General features: G+C 41.7%; 1 protein-coding gene across 1 annotated transcript in view; it reads left to right on the top strand.

Annotated features, from left to right (window-relative positions):
* Positions 1 to 15040, top strand: part of LOC309335093 (E3 ubiquitin-protein ligase RNF213-like) — a 90762-nt gene that overhangs the window by 55100 nt on the left and 20622 nt on the right. The window contains exons 35-48 of the mRNA XM_081850037.1: positions 629 to 776; positions 1790 to 1925; positions 3540 to 3731; positions 4724 to 4863; positions 5915 to 6069; positions 6461 to 6679; positions 7614 to 7795; positions 8411 to 8531; positions 11388 to 11488; positions 12316 to 12498; positions 12680 to 12837; positions 12926 to 13028; positions 13261 to 13375; positions 14767 to 14983. Of these exons, the coding sequence (XP_081706163.1) occupies positions 629 to 776; positions 1790 to 1925; positions 3540 to 3731; positions 4724 to 4863; positions 5915 to 6069; positions 6461 to 6679; positions 7614 to 7795; positions 8411 to 8531; positions 11388 to 11488; positions 12316 to 12498; positions 12680 to 12837; positions 12926 to 13028; positions 13261 to 13375; positions 14767 to 14983 (2170 nt within the window). The remainder of the gene's footprint in view (positions 1 to 628; positions 777 to 1789; positions 1926 to 3539; positions 3732 to 4723; positions 4864 to 5914; positions 6070 to 6460; positions 6680 to 7613; positions 7796 to 8410; positions 8532 to 11387; positions 11489 to 12315; positions 12499 to 12679; positions 12838 to 12925; positions 13029 to 13260; positions 13376 to 14766; positions 14984 to 15040) is intronic.

Here is a 15040-nt window from a genome sequence, read left to right as displayed (position 1 = left end):
GAAGGGCAGTATAGAAATTTAATGAATAAATAATTACAAAGTCTGCAGGCGTCCCTTGTTAGCACTAGTAAGCCCAGCATTTTCCTGGTGGCCGTCATTTTGTTAGCCTCACTATCATCTGTTTACCAGAACATTGCAGGAGCTCCTTTTTAGTGTCTCCATGCTTCTGTACTCAATTCTTGCTCTCCCCTCTGCTCCCAGCACTAAGCCTATTATTGGACTGATAAAACATAGATCCCATGCTGGGTCTTGCCTTAAACACTCCAAAGAGATCAAGGACACCAATTATCGCAAGTGGAGTAGATCTCCAATGCAGGAAGTGGGTTCTTCTCACTTCTCCACCATAACAAAACAAGTACTTATTGGTTTTTGTTAATAGGACCTTGCTGTGCTATCCCTTTTCCTTGCTTTTATGACTGCTCTTCTCCAGGCAGATAAATATGCTGATTGCTGGCTGCAGGGGAGATCTTGTATCTTTGTCTCCTGTATTGGCCAGCAAGCAAGAGAGTCATCACAGGCAGAAAGCTCTTGTTTACATCAGTTCCCCTTTTCAGAGAAGAAATGTGCATCAGCTTAGTCTGTGTTGCTTCACAATATTAATAGGCTCTCTTTCTCTACTCCTGGAAAGCCCAAAATCTTGGACACCACTGTTCTTCTGAGGAGCTGCGTGCAAAGTGCTGTGGGGATGCTAAGAGACCCAAATGAGAGTTCCAGCCGCAGCACCAGGAGGATTGAAATTCTCCTTAGCCTTCTTTCTGAGGAAAGTGATTTGAAAGGTATGAATGACTAGGAGCATTTAAAACAAAACAAATTCCTTCCAGTAGCACCTTAAAGACCAACTAAGTCAGTTCTGGGTATGAGCTTTCGTGTGCATGCACACTTCTTCATGTGCATGCACACTTCTTCGTGTGCATGCACACGAAAGCTCATACCCAGAACTGACTTAGTTGGTCTTTAAGGTGCTACTGGAAGGAATTTGTTTTGTTTTGACTATGGCAGACCAACACGGCTACCTATCTGTAACAGGAGCATTTAGTTTTGTAAAGTGGAAGGCTTTCTGGTGCAAGCCCCTCCCAGAATATGTTCACACAATCTTTTTCCACAGAGCATGAGGTAACAGGGTTCTCATGTGCTATCAAGCACAGAATTATGTGCAGTGTAGAGAGAAAAAAAGATAGAAGTTTCTCACTGTGTCGTAATACTAGGACCTGGGTCCATCCAATGAAGCTGAATGTTGGGAGATAAAAATGAAAATAATTAGTACTTCAGTCCATGTATAGTTAACTTGTGGAATTTGCTTGCCACCACAAGATATGGCAATAAGGCAAAATCATATCAGTTTGCTTCCATCTTGCCAAGATAACAGCTGTAGTTTACTGTCACCTAGTCTAGTTTCTAAACACCAGTGCAGCACATCTGCAACCTCTCCTACTTCATGCTGAGCATTCTGTAGATTCACCATACTCGAAACTCTTCACTCAACCCCAGATGACGACTTGCAACAATTTTATATAGATAATACAGGGTGAGTCCGTTAAAAGAGGCCCTGTGGAATATGTGTACTCTGTATCCACAGGGCCTCTTTTAAAGGACTCACCCTGTATATTTGTAATTTCATAGTTGACAGTCAAGCACTGCAGAAGATTGTGAAACCTTAACTGGTGTTGATGATAAAATCGGACTAAATTAGCTATCGGTCCAATAGAAATAGATACCTTTTGTTTTGTCTTCAACACTTGAAATCTAGCCTTAAGGAATACCAGTTAGCACACTTTCTGCTATTTTTCAGCTTCCTTCCTGAAGATAACAAAGAATCGCCTCTTAACCCTTTTGAGAAAGCAAGAGGAGAACTCCTACATCATGAAAGAGTGGGTGCTTCGGGAGGCATCGAACCTCAATGCTCTCCAAGAAGCAGGAACTTTCAGGTATACACAGTAGCTTAAACTAGTCGTATTTCAGCAATCTAAAGACATAGGCCAGTATCTAAAGAGTACACCTCTCTTAAGATGGTTCCATGCACTCAGAGGAATTATAAATTTTTTCTTCCAGCTGTGGCCCCACAAGCTACATTTGATACTTCTCCAGAGGGTCCTCTTGAGCTTTGGGAACAACTTTTCAGATGGGTTTAAGAGCTGCAGAATCAGGGTGGTGTTAAGAGTTTGGTAAATATATTGCAGTGGTATGCAGAGCGAAATAATCTAGTAAAACAGCTGGTTGAAAGGAGAACTAAAACAAGGTTTATTAGTCATGACAAAGTCATTCTGAGTACAGGCTTTAAAGGTAAAGGGACCCCTGACCATTAGGTCCAGTCACAAACGACTCTGGGGTTGCACGCTCATCTTGCTTTATTGGCCGAGGGAGCTGGCGTACAGCTTCCGGGTCATGTGGCCAGCATGACTAAGCCGCTTCTGGCGAATCAGAGCAGCACACGGAAACGCCGTTTACCTTCCCGCCGGAGTGGTACCTATTTATCTACTTGCACTTTGACGTGCTTTCGAACTGCTAGGTTGGCAGGAGCAGAGACCAAGCAACGGGAGCTCACCCCATTGCGGGGATTCGAACTGCCGACCTTCTGATTGGCAAGCTCTAGGCTCTGTGGTTTAGCCCACAGCGCCACCCACATCCCCATATACAGGCTTTGCATGTGGCCAGAAGTAGTGTCATTAGCACATGCTAACTCACACAGGGCTTATCTACATCTCCCTTTTCCTTACCTCTTTCCTCTGGGAAAACCTGTGGTTTAGCACTGAATTGGAACAAACAGCAATCAGGTTTTCCACGAATTCTTAAAGACAGTCTTAGGGTCCCATGCCTAAGAAAGCACAGGACAAGTGGAAATGTGGGCGAGTCCTGAATCTGTTTTGAGCAAATGTAATTCGGAGAAAAAACAGGAAGGAAATAAAAGTCTCAAATGAAGTAATCTGTTTCACCAACAAGTGGTTACTAAAAAAGAATGAGCAGGGGAATAATAAATTGTCATTTTGTCTATTTCCCTCACCATTACCACAATGGTTCAGCTAACTTGCTGCAAAGCATTGTTGCTTTATTCCCAGCAGGTGGAGGGTCTGAAAGTCTCCCATGTTTTGTTTTTGTTTTCTGCAGTCAACTGCAGTATTACAGCTAGTTAAATATCCTGGTCGTTTGGAGTTCAGAGCATTTACATGTGTAGCTGGTGCAAGATGGGAACAAAAACTCTTAATAAAGCTGGGTGATGTTGTTTTCTGCAGTAATAGCTCTGTGGGCCAATAATGTTTGGCTGTCTTTCAAAGTTTCTGCCTCTTCTTCAGGTGGTAACATTCCTTATGTAAATAGTATAAACTTTGCTTCAAAACCATGGTTCACAGTTGGAAAGGTGCTTTCAAAAGAAGAAAGATGTATATATGCAAGTCAAAAAAAGGCTTGCTTTTTCTTTATAACATTCTCCCTTGAGATTTTCAGTCTTTTCAGAATGCTCCTGAAAGCGTGCATGGTTGTGTCTGAACTTAATTTCTTAATATTGGGGGTTTTTTTTTCTCCTTTACCTTTCTTGAAACTTGCAGGCACACCTTGTGGAAGCGGGTGCAGAGTGCAGTTATACCATTTCTGGCCTATATGGTGTCTGTCCTAGACAGAGACGGCAACTTGGACCTGCTGGTTAGACCAGAAACAGAAAGTTGTGTGAAAGCTCTGTGGATGTTCATCTTCAATGATCTCAATCTTCTGAACATCCCTTACATTATGAGTGAGAAAAGGTAAGTGGCACCACCAAGGCAGCAATGATTGCTGGTGAATTGATTTGTTGTTAAATGTGAATGGTGAATGTGATTTGGACTCCCATGTGAAGGAATATTTTGAAAGCTGTTTGTTCATTTGGCAACTATGTATGCCAGTAGAAGGCCATGACAGTTTGGCTTCCCATTTCTCAGTAGGTTTGGCTTACAGCAGAACTCTTTAATACCTAGGTTATATCACATACTTCTAGCCTAGACAGAAGAACCTTGCTGCAAATTTGAATACTGTCTCCTCCACTTCCAGGAACTTCTCCCATTTTGTCTTCTTGTCTATCCTAGCAGAAGTCCTCCTTTTTTCCCTCCATCCTTTGCAAAATTTAATCCTCTTTGCTCCTCAACTTGTTGGGATTTTTTCGCTGTTCTACCCTGGGGTCTAAATCCAAAACCCTGGCCTGAATAAAAGGAATCGTCTATCTTGAAATCTAGGCAGTAGATGATCTTCTCTCCCATGAGACTTGGGTGAGTGAGCTGGGTGGACCTGATCTTACCCAGATGCTCCCATACAGGTCCTTAGTACAGTACCAGGCTAGTCGGGGGGGTGTATGTATGTAGGGCTTGTGAATTGCTATCCTGTGGGACCAAAGAGAGTTGTCCAGACCTGTAGTATCCTTTTATTCCATGTGTTAATTATAGTGTCTTTGAAATGCATCCACTATATTCATTCATCCATCCATCCATCCATCCATCCATCCATCCTTATGGAATAAGTTATTGAGGCAGCCCTCATACTAATTGTATCCTGTAATCCATTCATTCTGCATTCATTGTTTCTTTTTCTATATAAACAGATTGCATTTTACATGCACCTTGATTAAAGACTGGCCTTATGATCTATTTTTCGTGCTTTTTTAATAGTAATGATTAATAGATTAAAGAAAAGTAAAAGTAAGTTTCCCAGCTTGGTAACGGAATTCTACCAACTTTCTGATTGATTTTGCATGTTTCTTGCCCAGCTCCCAATCCAAGACAATTCTGGTGGAGAATTCCTTTCAGGTATTTACAGATGCTGGCAATGAAATACCCTTCAGCTGGAGGATAAAGGATTTTTTGGAAGACCTTTGGGTTCAAGCCCCATATGTCATTGGTGATGAAGGTGAGAATGCAAGGATGACATTGAAACTGGTGTCACTCATAGGAACATGTAGATAAATATGTCAAATGGATCTGAAGGCAATAATGAGGCACCATCCCTTTTTGATGTTTGTTCTGGGATTCAGCTGCTGTCCTCTATGGTTCTGTTTGCCAAAAGAAACCCCAAAACGGACATTTTTCCGTTTTTCTGAAATTCCCCCCGGGCTCATTGGAATCCTGTTCACAAATTCTCCCTTCGTAGAGATTGAGAGGGCGGTGGCACAACAATTGCAAGTGCTCTTGGATGAAACATGATCTCCACCCATTTCAATCTGCATTCAGGCCTGATTATGTGACTTGATTTGGTCTTGGTCATCCTAATTGATGACCTTTATCAGAAGGAGGACAGGGGAGTGCAACCCTATATTCTTATTTGATCTTTCAGTGGCTTTTGGTTCTGCTTATGCAAGTTTTTAGTCCCTGAGCATCTTCTGTTTCTAATTGCTTTTATAGGCATATCCTAAAGTATACAGATAAATGTTCCTGCTGAAAATTTACTGCATATCCAAGAATGTCCTGGATTTATGTCCGGGACATGACAATCCTAGACTTGCTAGCTGCTAAGAGCATTGCTTTGGGACTAAAGCAGTGATTTGGGCCACATTTCTGGTGCAATGTCAAATTTTCCATTTCTCAGTAGTTACCAAAAAAGGGGGGGGGGCTTGGTGAGAGACTTCTTCATAAACGACAAACAGCTTTCAATGTTTTGGGTTATGAGGCTTACAAAGTAAAGGGTCATCATACTTTTAACTTTTGAAATAGGGCCATTGCCACTGCTGCATGGTATTTCTGGGAGATATTTATTTATTGAAGCGTTTATATACTGCCCTATCATAAAATATCAGGACATTTTAAACAATATAAAAACAAAATACCATCAAAAAGCAATACAAAACAACCTTTAAAATGACTGGCAAGTCAAGAAGATTCATGTCTATTGGCATAAAGAGATACTATGGCATTTAAAATTCCCATCTAATCTAGTTTCCTCCCATTGTACTCCTGACCTGCAGGCCATGCGGAGAAGTTTGTAGGACTCTTTCAGAAGACACCACTGGGGCAGCATATTGCTGGTCTCTCTGCTGAAGAAAGAAACATTATTTTCCACTGTTTTATCAGAGACTATATCCGTCTGATAATGCATGTGGCCTCTCCGAAGAAGCTAAATGTGAGTATACCAGTAAGGGATGTTGAGCTGCTTGGAAGAAAGCATGTGTCAGTTACTATGTTCACAATTTGTGTGCTGTAGCATCTTCAAGAAATGGTATTGCTGGTAGTTGTCTTTCATAAATATAAGTCTGCTTTGTCAAGATACTGGAAGCATTAACCACCAGAATTACCTACCAACAAGGTTTCCCTGTAAGTACCAAGCTATTTTTAAAACAAAAACCTAACCTAAATAAGAGATTATAGCCATTGCAACACTGAGATTGTTAGCACATCTATCTAATAACCATTTGGTTATTAAGAAAAAAACACAAAAGCAACTTTGAAGAAATTAGATTTATAAAGACTAAAATAGATTTATTATTTATAAAGACTTGTTGTTCAATTTCCAGTTGCTGCAGACAGCTCTCTTATCATGCATAGAGGAAATGAAGGCATCCTCGCCCAGTGTGGAGGAGGAGGTGCTGCCCATCTCCTGGATCCATCTTGGCTACCATCAGTTTAGTAGTCGTCTGCAAAACCTTTCCAGGATTCTTGCTGTGAACCCTGAGGTGCTCAATGCTCTCACTGAACATATTGAGAAAGGAGGCAGCTTCTTGCATCGCCAAATGGTAGGAGTGATATTTGCTAGCTGTAACATTTTAGAAAAAAACACAGCCTCTGAAGTACATGGTATTCTTCCGTTGCTTTTCTAAAGTATTAGGAGAAACTATACTGCCTTTAAGGAGAGATACTAAACATCACACAAGGCTTTAGCACGTCCGTTTCTGGTATACTCCTTATAACAAAGCTAATCAACAAAGCTGCCCTCCAGCTTTTGTTGGGCTCCGACTCAAATTAGCCTCAACCAGCATTGCCTCTCGCAGGGATGATGGGAGTTGCAGTCCCAACAACATCTGGAGGGCATCCCATTGAGCACCTCTGTCCTAACAGTGTATCTGCCCTACTGTGAGAACACAAAGATCTTCTATGAGCTTGTGAACCAAATGATTTCTACATAATTGCAGTGCCAAACAGCAGTGCAATCAATCTGTTGTGGACATGTGTACAGTGAGCATATTCCACAACTCTCCTGAGATGTCTGTGGAAGATAAGATTAGAGATTATGCATGGGGGATTATGCAAATACTCCCAAGGCAGAATTACGGTGAAAATTGCTGGACTGAGAGCAATAAGATGAAATTGAATAGTAAGTGTAAAATTCTATGGAAGGAAGAAAATACAGGTGTTAAAGGTTGGGTGATGGAATGTGCCCTATTTAGAATAGAGGGTAAAGCAGGACATTTGTTTTAAAAGAAATAGATGGGATAAACAGAAAGGAAACCAACTATGCACACTACGGAAGTGTCATTACGTGTTTATGAAACTGGTATCATCATAGTTCTTCTCAAGTTCTGATGCCAGCTTACTCAAGGGAGAGGGATATTTATTTTCTGAAACTTGCTTAGTTAAGGGGGCATACAGCCTTACTAGTGTCTGAAGCGAATGTATTTTTCTTTACTATCCATGTCTGTATTAAAGCCCTGTTCATGCCTGATTGCTTAGGTTTTGGATGTGCTTGCCGCAATTGCTTGTACTGAGATGTTGGAAGAAAAACTGCTGAACTGCAAATCTCAAACATGGCTCCAGCAGGTGAAGAAGCTTCAAATGCCAATTGAACTTGTGTGTACAGCAAACTACTTTCAAAGCAATGAGAGCCAATGTGACCAGCTGCTCCAGGAAGTCAGGTAGGTCTGAGAGGCAAAATATGAATTTAAAAGTATAGTAATGTTTTCCTTGAGATTAATTGAATATGACATTGTCACTTGGTTACATTGTTGTTTCACCCATTTCATTTTTGAACTGTTGTGGTAGTCACCCATTCACAGGATTGTTGCGGGGATCACGGCCACCTTGAGCTGCTTGGAGAAAAAGGTGGTATATAAATGCAATAAATAGTAAAAGTAAAATGCTATTATGAAATCTACAAAGGAATATGGAATGAAAAAATTACAGTAGTCAAGTGGCTCTGTGAGCCTCCGAATTGAAGCTCAGTGGAACAGATGTAACTGTTAAGTAAAAGAATAGTAAATGGAGAGGCTGTGCATCTGTGCTGCTGCACTCACTTGAGTACTGGCCCTCTCCTTAGTTACATTTTACTAGTGGGTTGCTAGTCTTTTCCAAATCAAGTCTTCAGTGCCACTGAATTTTATGACATGCTCTGCAAAAGGCAATCATGATCCCTTCTTATACAGCAGGAGTCATCCCTCAACCCAGTCATCTGGTACTTTCTTCCTACTTTCTTGTCCCCCGCGCCCCCCCCCCCATATATATGCCATAACTCACATTTCTCTTTGAAACAGGAGCCGATGGAATCGGGTTTTCTCAGTCTCTCTCTTTGTGGAACACGTGCTGCTTGGAGCAGAAAAGGCGATCCCAGAGATGGTGGATCTGATAAAACAATACACCATAAGGCTTGGAAAGGTAAGGACCCTTTTTGCATTTGGAGGGAAACATCACTTTAAGAAACATCCTTTGCTTATTTGGCTGGCCATAAGCAAGTTAAATATGTACCAGTTTTATTTCAGCACTCAGAACTTGCTTTTCTGTTCATAGGTAGAATGGCACTTCCAATTTGTAAGACAGAAACAGCAATAAGCATAGTGCCTCAAATGCCTAAAAAGAGATAGGTTTTAATCTGTTAAATGTCGATGCTAGGCAGGCCTCACGGGAGGACATTCTATAGCTGGGGAGGGGTTGTGTACACATAATACTTGTAAAGCACAGTAGAAATGCATTCTTTCCATCAAAGAATTCTAGGTACTGTGGTTTGTTAAAGGTTTATGGGAACTGTAACCCTGTGAGTGGTAGACTGCAGTGTCCAGATACAGATAGGTAGCCGTGTTGGTCTGCCATAGTCAAAACAAAAAAATTCCTTCCAGTAGCACCTTAAAGACCAACTAAGTCAGTTCTTGGTATGAGCTTTCGTGTGCATGCACACTTCTTCAGATACACTGAAACAGAAGTTTCCAGACCTTTCTATATAGTGAGAAGGTGGGGAGGGGTATTACTCAGAAGGGTGGTAGGAATGGGTGATTGGCAGATAGCTGTGATGAGCCTGTTGACGACTCTTAACAACTGCAATAGGTCTTACAGGAGGAAGCAAGGGGTGAAAAGGTGAAAAATGGCTTTGTCATGTATAATGAGATAAGAATCCTAGGTCTTTGTTCAGGCCAGGTTTTTCCATTGTTTTAAGTTTGGTGATAAGTTGTAATTCAGCAGCTTCTCTTTCCAGTCTATTTCTGAAATTCCTTTGTAGTAAAACAGCTACTTTGAGATCTTGTATAGAATGTCCTGGGAGATTGAAGTGTTCTCCTACTGGTTTCTCTGTCTTGTGATTCCTGATGTCCGATTTATGTCCGTTTATTCTTTGGCGTAAGGTCTGGCCTGTTTGTCCAATATAGAGAGCTGAAGGACACTGTTGGCATTTTATGGCATACACAATGTTAGACGATGAGCAATTAAATAGTCCCGAAATGGTATGTGTGATGTTGTTGGGGCCAGTAATGGTGTTGTCCGGGTGTATGTGGCAGCAAAGTTGGCATCTGGGTTTATTACAGGCTCTGGTGCCAGTGTCTGTGTTAGGTCTGGTTGTAGTATTATTGTGGGTTAGGAGTTGTTTAAGACTGGGTGGCTGTCTGTAGGCAATGAAAGGTCTTCCTCCCAGAGCTTGAGAAAGAGAACTGTCATTGTCCAGGAGAGGTTGTAGATCTCTGATGATGCGTTGTACTGTTTTAACTTGGGAGCTGTATGTGATGACTAGAGGTGTTCTGTTATTTTCTTTTTTGGGTCTGTCTTGCAGCAAGTTCTCTCTGGGTATCAGTCTGGCTCTGTTGATCTGTTGTCTAACTTCATCTGTTGGGTATTTTAGTTCTAAAAAGGTTTGCTGTAGATCTCTTAGGTGAGAGTCTCTGTCAGTAGAATTGGAACAGATGCGGCTGTAACGTAGTGCCTGGCTATATACAATGGACTGTTTGGTATGTTTGGGATGGTAGCTAGAGGCATGTAGATATGTTTGTCGGTCAGTTGGTTTACGGTATAAGGTGGTGTCTATGTGCCCATCCTGTATTTTTATAGTAGTGTCCAGAAAATGTATTTCTTGCATAGATTGATTCATTGTTAGGTTGATTGTGGGGTGAAAATCATTGAATTTCTGGTGGAAGGTGTTCAGGGTCTGTTGACCATGTGTCCAGATGATAAAAATATCGTCAATGTATCGCAGGTATAAGAGAGGTTTGAGTGGGTAAGAGTTTAGGAAACGTTGTTCTAAATCTGCCATGAAGATGTTGGCGTACTGTGGGGCCATGCGGGTGCCCATTGCTGTGCCGCTGATCTGAAGGAACAGGTCATCACCGAATTTGAAGTTGTTGTGGGTAAGGACAAATTGGCAGAGTTTGGTGGCAAAGTCCGCTGTGGTTTTATCTGAAATGGTGTTCCTTATAGCTTGTAAACCATCGTTGTGTGGGATATTGGTATACAGGGATTCCACATCCATAGTAGCTAGTATAGTATTGTTGGGAAGATTATTTAAAGATTGTATTTTCCTCAGAAAATCTGTGGTGTCACGTACATAGCTGGGAGCACTGATGGCATATGGTTTCAGAACAGAGTCCATATAACCGGAGACACCCACTGTAATAGTGCCAATACCTGAAATGATGGGGCGTCCTGGATTTCCTGGTTTGTGTATTTTAGGTAGAAGATAGAAAGTTCCTGGTCGAGGTTCTGTTGGTGTGTTAGTGAGGATCTGTTCTTGGATGTGTGGGGGTAGCTCCTTAACAATCTTGTTCAGTTCTTTTTTGTATTCTTGTGTGGGGTCTGAATCCAATTTTATGTAAAAGGCGGTATTGGAAAGTTGTCTGTGAGCCTCCTGGATGTAGTCAGTTTTGTTCATGATGACGACAGCTCCACCTTTGTCCGCTTCTTTAATTATGATGTCTGGGTTGTTTCTGAGATTATCTATGGCTCTCCTTTCAGTGTCCAGAATTCTTTTAGGGGAAGTGTGTTTCAAAACCTCTTTAAAGGTATAGTGTGTCCACATCTTAAGTCTTATTGAACTTGGCCCTTCTGCAAAGACATGTATCATTGCTGTAGTAAAAATAATGTAATAAAGTCAGTTGGAGTAGCTTATTTGGCTAGCTTGTTAAACCCAGTTAGAACAAATGCATGTCCTGCTATTGCAGTTACCATAGTGATAAATGTGCAGACTCCTGTGGTTACTGCATTGTTTGCCTACATTTGAGGGCCTCTTCCCATTCACATTGTTTTTATTCTTTTCAGTGTTTCCAGTGGAATTCCAACATCAAAACTCTTAACACATTCACTGCAGTGATGAAAGTGCTGTGTGACTGCAAGGATGAAATCAGTTCAGCATTTTGCAAGTAAAGCTTTTGGGATGAGTGTGTGAGGAGGGCTGGGGGAAAGGCAGCTTGTTGGGAAGCAGTGGGATATAAGTTAAATGTGAAAGGAGAAAGATAAAAAAATGACATGAGGTGAACTGAAATCTTTTGAGAGCTGTGGGAGTTTGAGAGGGGGAAAATTAAATTAAAGGCCTTATTTGTTTGGCATCTCTGGGTGAGCAGATTTTGCCTAAAATGGGATGACTGACTCATAACACCTCCAGAACCAATGTCTATACTTATTGATTAAAACTAAACTATGGAACTCCCTGCAAGAAAAAAATTGCGGTGATGAAGAGTCTAGTGATTTCCAAAGTGGAGTTAGATACAGTGGTACCTTGGTTGTCAAACTTAATCTGTTCTGGGAGTCCGTTTGACTCCTGGAACTGTTTGACAACCAAGGCGCGACTTTCAACTGGCTGTAGGAACTTCTTGCACTCAATTGGAAGCCGTGACGGACATTCGGCTTCCGAAAATCATTCGAAAACTGGAACACTCACTTCTGGGTTTTCGACATTTGGGGCCGAAAAGTTCGGCAACTAAGCTGTTCGAAAACCAAGGTTTCACTGTATTGGCAGAAAATTTTGTCAGCAATTGACAAGTGATTACACCAAATTTCACCTTTTTATGACTTGCAGCCCCTACGCTAGCATTTTGTGATTGTGGGGACAGGCAGGGCTCAGTAATTTTCAGTTCTCTCAAATGGACCCTGAAAGGGGAAGGGTATAAAGTTTGAGCATCCCTGACTTCAGCAGTGGGCTCTACAATTAAATATATGATCACATTAACTGTGGCTCTTGAATTCACAGGTATGGCTTAAGACCGTGTCCAATATGTATGGGAGATCCTAAGGACCCAGTCAACCTACCTTGTGATCACGTATATTGCCACAGTTGTATCAAACAGTGGCTGGTGGCAGGACAGATGTCCTGTCCGCTTTGCCTGGTTGAACTACCAGAAAAATATTCTATTGAAGTATCCAAGGAGCTCAGGTAATGCCTTCTTCTGATTAACAATCTATAATACTGGTAATGATTTAGAGACACTGGCCTTAATTTCTGAGGACTTAATATAACCCACTAGCTATGCACTTCTTAGCATTTACACATGTGTTTTGTGGTGCAAGTTGCGGAGTTGACCAGATATGTAATGGCTTGTGCATTTTCTTCACAGTATTTGCATAGAAAAAAACACCCAGTTCCGTAAGTTTTGCAACAGTTTTTTCATAGACCTGGTTTCTACTATGTGCTTCAAAGACAATGAACCCCCAGAAAAAGCTGTGATCCAGATGCTACTGAAACTCCTGTTTTTCCATACAAAGCCTTTGAGAGGTACGTGCACAAGATCTTTTATCAGCTGTCTTGTCTTGAATAAATAGACTTTTCCATGTCTTTATGCAGTGTTTTATTACTTCTTTAGGAAACCCCAGGGTGCATACAAAATCTCTGTCCCCTTTTAATGATGTGGTAGATAAAACTCCTGTAATTCGTTCCGTCGTGCTAAAGTTGCTTCTAAAATACAGGTAAGGACTTTCAATTGGGACTTTCAACTACCCTGCTTCTTCTTCAGCGTTTATCCCACTGATGCATGTTTTCGTTAAATTGAAGTCCTTGTGGTTCTTTCCTGGGTTCAGCTATTGCTTTTCAGAAACTCTTGCTGGCTCTCACCTCGGCTCTGTTGTACAACTGAAATGCATACTTCTGACAGTGGAAATCTTTCATTTTGAGTAAGGAGAGTTTTCTCTGTTTCTATAGCTTCAACGATGTGAAAGTCCATGTACAAAATTATTTATCAGAAGTAGAATCAAGCGGCATCCTAGACAAAGATGATAAAACAAAAGTGTACGTGCTATTTGTCAACTGCCTTGAAGTAAGTATACTTTCCAGTTTCCTTGTTTACTTTGCAGGGGTGACCTGGCCCAGTGGTAGAATCTTAGGTCATTCCAGAATCTTAACTTTTCAGAGACATGGAAGAGATAGTATAGAGCAATCATTGCCTGCTGCACATGTGTACTGGAAGGAAATAGACTAGATCAGAATGTGCTTGCAATTAGATTTAGTCATTTGAAGTTGACTTCAGTGGCGCAAACAGGATTTCCTCATCATCTAAGCTTACACACCACATTTTGTTTATATATTTACCAAGCTGTCAGCTGATGGATCAGGTAGTAGGGAAATACCTTTCCTTACTCGACAAAGCATGGCACAGCTTTTGCATTAGCATCAAATTCAAAAATTTCAAAATTGAAATGAGCTAGTGTGGTGTAGTGGTTAAGAGCAGTAGACTCATAATCTGGTGAACCAGGTTCGTGTCTCCACTCCTCCACATGCAGCTGCTGGGTGACCTTGGGCCAGTCACACTTCCTTGAAGTCTCTCAGCCCCACTCACCTCACAGAGTGTTTGTTGTGGGGGAGGAAGGGAAAGGAGAATGTTAGCCGCTTTGAGACTCCTTCGGGTAGTGATAAAGCGGGATATCAAACCCAAGTCCAAACTTAACTAGCACTTGGGAAAGATTGAGGGCACAAGGAGAAGGGGACGATAGATGATGAGATGGTTGGACAGTGTTCTTGAAGGTACCGGCATGAGTTTGACCAAAATGCGGGAGGCAGTGGAAGACAGGAGTGCCTGGCGTGCTCTGGTCCATGGGGTCACGAAGAGTCGGACACGACTAAACAACAACAACAACAACAACAATATAGCACTGTGTGTTTTGATTATTGGAGATGGTAGCAATTTCACCCCCTGATATTGTTTTGAAAAGCAGTGAGTGAAAAGCCATCATGACGATCATGAGTCATTCTTGAAACATTTGGAACTGTGTGACTTGCTTCTTGATAAGCAAGCCTCATAGTTGTTCGGCTTCCTATTGCCACAGCCCCTACTTGTTTGCTTTTACCTGAGTATTGAACATGCCCGCGGAGCATTTGCCTGGACTAAGACTGCAGTCCTAACCCCTTACCTAGGAGTAAACCCCATTGAATTCAGTAGTACTTTTGAGTAGACATGGTTAGGATTGCATTGTAACTGGTGACCAAAATGTTTCCAGATTGGATTATTTATTTCTAAAGCACCACCAGGAAGCAGAAAAAGCTTTGCAAGCTGGCATACCTGTCGGCTCGGTGGCATTCCATGTACAAAATGGTGTGTGTGTGCTTGCATGTCCGCAAAGGTGCAAACTACAAATGCAAGAAGTTTAAACAGCTTAAACTGTATGGTATGGAAACTTAGTTGTAACCAGGAAACATGGTTTCATTTTTAAGGATTCTATGTGTGAGAAATCAGGAGCCTCCTCTGAGGAAAGCAAAGCAAACCGGCTAAGAGAGGATGGGCGTTTCCTGGAAAACTACTTACAGTGGAGCAGGAACAGCAGTGAAACCCGTCAAGAAGCCACCATCGAGTATTTGCAGGGTGTGGCCCACATCCAGCTGTGCATGGACAGGGCTGCAGAGCTGCTCTTTGAGCTTCATGGCGTTTCAGGCAAGTGGGATTATGGTAACCAAACAGGAATGCAAATGTAGCAAAGAAATGGCATGT

Source organism: Podarcis erhardii (genome assembly GCF_964252035.2).
Source record: "Podarcis erhardii genome assembly, chromosome: 2".
NCBI classification, from domain to species: Eukaryota; Metazoa; Chordata; class Lepidosauria; order Squamata; family Lacertidae; genus Podarcis; species Podarcis erhardii.
Note: the sequence above shows the minus strand (reverse complement) of the source record. Positions and strands in the feature narration are given on the sequence as shown.